The sequence below is a fragment of the Manacus vitellinus genome, unplaced genomic scaffold (assembly GCF_001715985.3).
Source record: "Manacus vitellinus isolate BGI_N305 unplaced genomic scaffold, ASM171598v3 scaffold_127_pilon, whole genome shotgun sequence".
NCBI classification, from domain to species: Eukaryota; Metazoa; Chordata; class Aves; order Passeriformes; family Pipridae; genus Manacus; species Manacus vitellinus.
Genome location: NW_021938935.1, coordinates 131,661 through 139,992, shown reverse-complemented (window position 1 = coordinate 139,992; position 8,332 = coordinate 131,661). Strand labels below are relative to the sequence as shown.

Below are 8,332 nucleotides of genomic sequence, written 5' to 3'. Positions count from 1 at the left end.
TGGGGGGCACGGGGGGCTCCGGAGGCTCCGCTGCCCGGGCCTGGAGCGGGCGAGGGAGGGGGGCCCGGGCAGGAACCGGCTGTTTTTCCTCCCTCTGTGGTTTCCTGACGTCACGGCTGTGCCGGTTTCGAGGCTCAGCTGCCTCACCAGGTCCCGCCAAAAAAAAGGGGGGAGAAATGCCAAGGGGGGGAGCTCAGCCCCCTCCCCAAATCCCGGGATTCCCACATCTCTGGATATATCCAGTGCTGAGGGAATGTCTGGGGTCACGACCCTTCGGGGCTGAGGAGGAGCCGGTGCCCACCCGAAACACTGTGGAACCCCCCAGGAAGGGGACGAGGGAAGGGTTTATCCAGGCACATCCCAGTTTCTGGCATTCCAGGGATGCCCCCTATCCCGGCAAGGGCACGTGGGGCACTGGCAGGGCTGGACCAGGGCGAGGCAGAGGTGTTAATTGATTAGGCCCTAATTAATTTTTCCGAATCCAGGTCATGCATGTTAATGAGGCAACTGTTTTCCATTGATCCCATGGTGTTCCTGCTGGAAGGAGAGTGCCTGGGGAGTGGGAATGGGAGGATGGAAATTCCCTTCCCACTCCAATCCCCCACCCTGGAGCAGGAGCTCAGCTCCCCTGGGACTTCCCTGGGTGCTCCCTGAACTCCCTGCTTGTTCCCATCCCAGTTATTCCAGGGGTCCTGCTGACCCCCCCAGACTGGGATTGTGGCAGAACCAAGCCCTGTCGGGATGTCCCACCTGGAGCTGACCCCCACCCAGTTCAGCTTTGAAAATTCCCCAGAAAAAGGGTGTAATTCCCAGATCTGCTCCCACAGGACTCAGCCAGGGAGGTCTTTGTGCAGGATCCAGGCCCCAAATCCCCCCAAATCCACCTGAAATTGGTGATTCCCCCCACATATCCTGTGATACTTCGCCTCTAGGAAAGATCCACATTATCCAGGGGTGTGTGACCCCTATGGATACGGGATGCCTGGGATCCAGCCCTTCCCTGGGAGCCTTGGCTGGCTCTGGAGGCCCTGGAATCCCAGAGGCAGGATTTGGGATTGGATTGAGCATCTGCCTTGCCGCTGGCAGCGGGAGTCAGCTCAGCATCCTGTGACAGCTCGGGATGCTCGGAATCCCTTCCCGGGGGGATTTTGGGATGTGCTGACACGTTGCCTGCCGTGAGGAGCCTTTTAAAAAGCAGGAGCTGCCTCTGGAGCGAGCAAGGACGGGCTTGGCTGCTGGCAGCACCTGCTGGGATCAGAATGAAAAACGGGAAAGATGGGGGTTTTCCAGGCGGGAACAGCTCGGATAAAGGGTCGGCACCGCTGTGGGGGCGGAGGGGGCACATTCCCTGTGGGGCCACGGGCTGGATTGTCCCGCTCCCAGGGAATCAGTGACCCCCAAGGCTTTGGGACCCCTGGACACCAAACCCCCCTGAGGTCATGGATGCCACCCCACGATCCCGGCGATCCCGACGCCCTCGGTGCCGTCCTGCCCGTCCCCCCCGCTGGCACAGGGGCCGGGGGCACCACGCCCCTGTCACCCCCCCCCCGTGCCCACCCCGCTCTCAACCCCCGCCTGCCCCGCTCCCTTTGTCGGGGTTTTGCTGCTATTTTGGGATTTCCTCCGTTGTCGCGGCTCCTTTGTCGGGGCCTCTCGCCCCGCGAACACCTGAGGGGTGCGGGGGGGCCGCTTTTTCCGCGGGGGGTGCAGATGAACCCCGACCTGCCCCTCGGGGCAACCGGAAAGCCGGGGCTGGAGACGCTCCGGGGGGCTGGGCCGGGCCGTGGGAAGGGGGGTTTGGGGTGCGGGGGAGTCCCCCGGCGTGGGGGTGGCAGCTCTGGGGTGATGGGTGGGTGCTGTGCCCCCCCCAAATCCACCGGGAGCTTCGTGTGCTCGGCTCCGGCATCCCACTGGGATGCGGGTGAAGCTTGGGAGGCTGGAGGAGGTGATCCCTCTTTTGGGACCCCCCGACGCCCCCAGAGAGCGTCATTCTGTGGGTTTTGGGGTGTCTTCCCTCCCAGCATCCCCTGGACAGGATTTATGGGCCCCCCCGGGATGGGGACTGTGTCCCAATGGGATACAGGGAACCTCTGGGAGTGGGGGGGACACTGTGGGCCACCAGACCCTCCCACATCCCCAATTCCTGGGGGGTAATTTCCACTCCCAGAGCTGGGTGGGGCCCCTGCCACCCCCATCCCTGCTCCTGCAGGTTGGGAATGGGATATCTGGACATCCCAGTGGGCAACTGGGAGCGCTCGGTGGCCCAGCCCCGCTGTGGGAATGGTGATGAGTCACTCCTACGGAAGGACAAGGAATACGGTGGGAAAAGCTTTTAATGACAGCACAGGGGAATGGTTGGAGAATTCCAGAGGTGATGCCAGCAGTGGGATGGTGGCCTTGGCCAGGTGTCCCTCTGGAGCAGCGGGAAAGGCTCAGTAGGCAGCTCCCTGGATGTCGTCATAGTCACTGCCCTCGGAGAAGTCGGGATCCTGTCCCAAGGGATCCATCCAACCTGGAGGGACACAGCCCATCAGGATTTGGGAGCAGAGGATCCTGGAGTCCCCATATCCCCCTGCCAGCGTGAGATCCTCACCGGGATGTTGGGAAGGGTCTCCGGTGTGCTCCGTGCCCGGAATGTTCTCGTACCACTCCCCTGAGGAGGTGCTGGAGCTGCCGGTGGGATCGGGATCGGGATCTGCTGGACACGGAGGTACCCAGGGCTGGGAGGGCACTGGGGCGGGAATGCTGGGAGCTGCTGGGGGAACTGGGAGAAACAGGTGCTTACTGGGACCCTCCATCCCTGTTCCCATTCCCGGGGTTCCCCCACTCTCGTTCCCTTCCTGGGGTTGGACCCATCCCTGTTCACATCCCTGTTCCCATCCCTGGAGTCTCTCCATCCCTGGTCCCATTCCTGGGGTACCCACACCCTCATTCCCCTCCCCAGGGTTGTCCTCATCCCTTATTCCCACCTTTGGGATCTCTCCTTTCCTTATTCCCACCCCCGGGGTTCCTCCATCACTGTTCCGTGGGGTTCCTCCATCACTGTTCCCATTCCCAGGGCTCTCCCCATCACTGTTCCCATTCCCAGGGCTCTCCCCATCCCTGCTCCCACACATCCCTCCGGCAGGGCCCACCGTTGCCCCAGCTGTGCTGGGAGGGGACGTTGCCATTCCGGCAGGGATTCGTAGATGATGAGGAGGAGGAGCTGGAGGAGCTGTTCTTCCTTCCAGGGAATGGGGGGCCCATCCTGGCCGGTGCTGCGGGAACAAGAACATCCAGCATAGGAACAGAGAGGAGCCACCCCCTTATCCATGGGATGGACCCCCCTTGTCCCATACCATCCTCAGGGAATGGCTCCATCCCATCCTGGCTGGGCCTCGGTGGAAGCAGCTGCTCCCCGGGATGGCGGCGCAGCGAGTCTGGGAAGGGGAGAGCGGTGGGAGTGACAGGGATCCCAGGAAAAGGGAACGGGAATCCTGGAGCATGGGGATGGGGATCCCAGGCAGGGTGACAGGGGTTCCTAGGGCAAGGTGAGGGGAATTCCAGAGGGAATAGGGTGCTCACTGTAGAAGGTGGAGAGGGCGACGGGCGGCTTCCTGCTGAACTCGTAGTATTCCGAGTCAGAATCGGAGGTGGAATCCTTGGAAAAGGCTGTGCCCAGCGGGTCTGGGGGGTGAGAATGGGATGGGGGATGTGCCATCAGCTGGGATCCCCTTCCCCACATCCCAGGGGGGTGACCTGCCAGACCCACCTGATCCTTTGGGAAGGCTGGTGGGAATCTCCCTGTAGTCATTGGGAATCCCGGAGGGCACATCAGGGCTCTGGGAGCTGTGGGTCACCAGGACTGGAGTGGTTATTCCCAAGGAACACATGGCTGCAAGGACAATGGGGATGAAAAGCTGAGCTGAGCCCAAAAAGTGGGATGTGTGCCCCAATTCCATGCTCAGTCCAGAATTCCTTACCGCTCTTCTTCCTCAGCCTCAGCAGAGCGATGGAAAAGGCCAGTACAGAGAGCAGGAGCAGCATTCCCAGCACCAGGCACAGGATAAAGAGGAGACTATCCCACGGGAATTGTGTCCCTACAACTGGAGACCCTTCCTCGGCTGAGACAGAGAACGGACACAAGTCATTCCCACCTAAATCCTTCCTCCAGGGAATGGGAAGGGAGAGATTGCAGGACACTCACCCCGCGGGACGGTGACATTCCCGTTTGTCCCTGTGGCTGTGGGGGTTGGATCCAGCAAACCCTGGGAGCCTGGAGAGGGGAGTGGGGACAGAAATCAGATCATGGGGATGCCGAGGTGGGGGGCAGGAATTCCCTCCCAGATCCCAGCGGGAAGATCCAGTACCATTGCAGACCACCCCGACCGCCCGGGACTGGTGGCAGGGAGCAGATCTGTTGAAGGTCCAGCGGCAGAACGCCAGGGAAGCCTGGAGGCTCCCGCACTCGTACAACATCTTCCCGGGAAGCGTGTGTCCGAAGGAGAGGCGCTGGAGTGGCGTCCCGCATCCCAGGCTGCGGCACAGCACCGCCGATTCCGGGTCGTACCAGGTGTTGTCGCACACCGTGCTCCAGGTGCCGCGGAAAAACACCTCCAGCCTGCCAGCACAGCCATCCCGGCCCCCGGAGAGCCGCCACTCCTGGTGCTCTGCGGGAAAGGACGGGGATGTGCCTCCCTCATCCCTCCCCGCTGGAGCCGGGATGCTCCCAAACCCACCTGAGCAAACCACGCCGGCGTCCTCCTTGTGGCTGCAGTCGTGCTCCGGAGCGGCCGGGCATTCCCAGAGGTGCCTCTCGTGCCCGTGGCATCCCAGCTCATCCCGGAGGATGGGGCCGTGCCCGCGGCCGAAGGCGGAATTCCCGTGGACGCTCACGGCGTGGCCGCACCGGAGCTGCCGGCACACGACGTCGGCGTCGGGAATGTCCCACCCGTCATCGCACACCGTCCCCCAGATTCCCTGTTTTTCCAGCTCCACGCGGCCCTCGCACCGGCTCCGGCCACCGGCCAAGCGGAGCGCTCCGGGATCTGGGAGGCACACCAGGAATGGTGACCCAGCGATGTTCCCAGTGCCCCCTTCCCACTAAAAAGTGGGAGCAAGGGGGTGCTCCTAAGGATGTTCCTCACCCTCCCGCACTCACCCGGTGTCACCGAGGCGTTCCCACTTGGAATACTGGGAGATCCTGTCGGCTCTGCGGGAGCTGTGGGAAGAAAGGGACAGAGGGGTGAGGAAATGAGCCCCCCAGGATTCCCAATTTGGGGATGATGATCCCTCTGAGGTGACATGGGGATGACAGATGTGGATCTGATCCCACAGATCCAGATCCCCACGGAGCGAGATCAGCAGGATTCAAGGGGTCAGTCACTCCTTTTTTGGCTCATTCCTGGTTTTCCTGGCAAGAAGCAGATGGAAAACAGGAAGCCATGGCCCTGTGGCCACCCTGGGGGGGCACACGGAGCGGTGTATCCCAATCCCCCCAAAATATGGGAATTCTCCCAGTTGTGGGTGGCTCTGTGGGACCCTCCCCCAGCCCACATGGTCACGGCGCTTCTGCTTCCCAAAAATCCGTCCCCACGAGGTTTCCTGGGGCTAAATCCTGGTGTGAGGTCTGCTCGGAGAATTTTTTCCTTAATTATGGGAATATTGGGACACAACTCACCGGTGGAAGAGCTGAAATTTGGGACGTCCTCACGCATCCGGTCTGCTCCCGCTTCCCGGCTCATCCCTGTGGACACAGAGGGGCTGTACCTATCCCGGAGCCACAGGTGAGTGCACGCTCCGGTTATTCCCGGGAAAATTACCCCTTTGGCTTTTGTAGGGTGAAGGATCCCCCGGTCTCTCCCTGTTCCGGGGGGGCTGGTTGGGTGGGGATCCCGGGGAACTGGTGGGGCATGGATCGGAGTCCAAAGGATCAAGGAAAAGCTCAGGGATGAGGGGGAAAAGCGGGACTGAGCTGCTCTGTGGGGGTGGAGGTGAAAGGAGGAGCGGAAATGGGGGTGAGGGGCCCGTTCCCTGATTGATCCGAGGCCTTGAGGCAGCTCCTGGCAGCCATTTCAGAACCCAAAGCACCCCAAATCCTGCTGGGATTGGGAGGGGGGAAGGCTGGATCACACCCCAAAACCATCCAGGGGTGACAGGAGGGACAGGATGGGATTTGGCCCTGGAGCATCCCATAGGGCTGGCAGGTGGGACAGCTCTGAGAGCACTTTTAGGAGCTTAGGATCCCGGTTTTGGGGTCCCCAGGGTGGTTTTAGGGGTCCCTCATCCTGAGGAGACCCCAATCCTTAGGATTGCCTTTCAGGGACCCCCTTCCCTCGCTCCCAGTGGACAGCGAGGGTCAGAGGAGCTGCAGAGCCACCACCGGAACATCTGCCCTGGGACCTCCATCCCGGGAAGATGGCAGGTCCCCAACCACAAAATCCATGGATCCGGCACCCCGAGCTCCCAAATGAGAGGCCGGGAAGCGACAGGCTGGGGATGGTGACGTACCTGGTCTGGGTGCCACGGCACAGAGAGTCACCACGAGCAGGCACAGCCCCCCCATCCCTTCGGCGGGGCAAGCCCGTGGGATTTCGGGATCCGGGGGGGGGTTCTGGAGGTCCCTCTCTCGGGGCAGGGAGGTCTCGCTCCCCCGGTGGTTCCGGGATGGAGGCGGAGGGGAGGAAGCTGGGCTGGCATCACGAGGCGCGCCGGGGTGGCCCCATCCTGCTGCCGGCGGGGAGGAAACGGGGCGTTGGAGCCCCTGGAGCCCCCCCCGGGGAGAGCGGATCCGGTGGAGATTTGGGATGGCATGGGGGGATCTGGGGTCTTCCAGGCTGCTGGAGCTCCATCCCTTTTTTCAGGGATGAGGTGGGCGGGAGGAGATACCCATGGGGCACAGCGGGAGGGGACCCCCCAAATGTGTCACCCGTCCCTATGGATCAGCTCCAAATCCTTCAGGATGCTTTCCAGGGAAGCTGGGAGGGGGGCTGGGATGGGGCCTGGATCCCGACCTTCCGGGATCCTGCCTGGGATCCTGCCCTTCATCCCAACCTGGATGCTTTACTTCCAGGATGGGCTCCATGCCGGACAGGTGGTGGTAGATCCATCCAGGATCTGATCCATCCGGGAGTTGATCCCATGGAGCCACCATCCCACTGCCTTCCGGATGGAGTCACTGCATCCCAAGCAACTTACCACCCCAGGACCCTCCAGGGATATATGGTGAGGGACGGGATGGGCATGGTGGGGGAGGGATGGGGTGGGAGCTGGGGCATTCCAGGAGATGTTGATCCCACTGTGGGTGAGGGCTTGGATCTGGTTGGACACCTGGAGACCTGGGATGCCCTGAAAGAGGGACAGGACCAGGATTGCCTCATCTCAGTGTGGTTTTGGGAAGCTTTGGGAAGCCGGGATCAGGGTGCTGGGGTGTGGGAGTGTGTTTCCTGCTACCACCCAGGGCGATCTGGGAGTGCCTTGGGATCACTGGGAGGCTGGAAAAAGGGTGGGAATTTCCATGGTAACCCCAAATAAAGGGGGATCAATTCCTCTGGCCAATTCCAGAGGGGACATTTGGGCGGATCAAGGTGGGAGGAGACCCAGGACCAGGTTGGTGTTGGGGCTGGAAGGTGGAGGAGGAGGATGGTAGGAGAGGGAGGAAAGAGATCCCTTATCCCTTATCCCAAGGTCACCCCAGCTGGGCCAGGGCCAGGATCCATTCCCGTGACCAGTTCTCACGTGGATCCAAGGTCAAGGGCACGTTCCCGTTCCTGGAAGCCTGGCACTGCCATGGGAGCAGGATGGGACCCAGTACCGGGATCAGAGGAGATGCCACACGGAGGGGGGGGGGGGGGGGAGAATTCCCAGCTTTTTTTTTTTTTAAATACTTTATTTTTGTAACAACGTCAGAATTAAAAACTTTTCCATAAATACCAGCCCCTGGCAGCCCCTTCCTGGGTGTTCCCGGTAAAAAATGTGTACAAAATGGATGTGTGGCCAGGGTGAAGGGATTGGAGAGGGAGGGGGCGGGATAACCAGGATCCCTCCCCGGGATCAGACCACAGGAATCACCACCACCATCATCATCATCAGCACTATGAACACCATGTCGCAATGAGACCCAAAGCAGTAAGGGCATCCCAAATTCCTCCCCGGAGCCGCCAGGATCCCAGAACCTCTGGAGACCCTTCCTTGGGCCTCTCGGCGGGGTCGCCGGGGATTCCCGGCGCGCGTGGGGCCGGGATCGGTGTCCCCCCGGCGCGGCACGGGGAGGAATTCAGTCCCTTACTGGTTTGCCCGGGAATCGTGGGGTTCCCCAGGCTCAGGAGCTGCCGCGGATCCTCTCCATGTAGCT

General features: G+C 61.7%; 1 protein-coding gene across 1 annotated transcript; it reads right to left on the bottom strand.

The window, feature by feature from the left end:
• Positions 1–2,416: 2,416 nt before the first annotated feature.
• CD6 (CD6 molecule) lies at positions 2,417–6,544 on the bottom strand. The gene is made up of 12 exons (XM_029965966.1): positions 6,490–6,544; positions 5,141–5,191; positions 4,719–5,027; positions 4,350–4,649; positions 4,187–4,255; positions 3,963–4,103; positions 3,752–3,874; positions 3,565–3,666; positions 3,302–3,419; positions 3,126–3,214; positions 2,594–2,800; positions 2,417–2,512 (listed from the first exon to the last, which is right to left on the bottom strand). The coding sequence occupies exons 1-12, from the start codon at positions 6,542–6,544 to the stop codon at positions 2,433–2,435; spliced, it is 1,644 nt and encodes a 547-aa protein (XP_029821826.1). The 3' UTR covers positions 2,417–2,432.
• Positions 6,545–8,332: the final 1,788 nt, after the last annotated feature.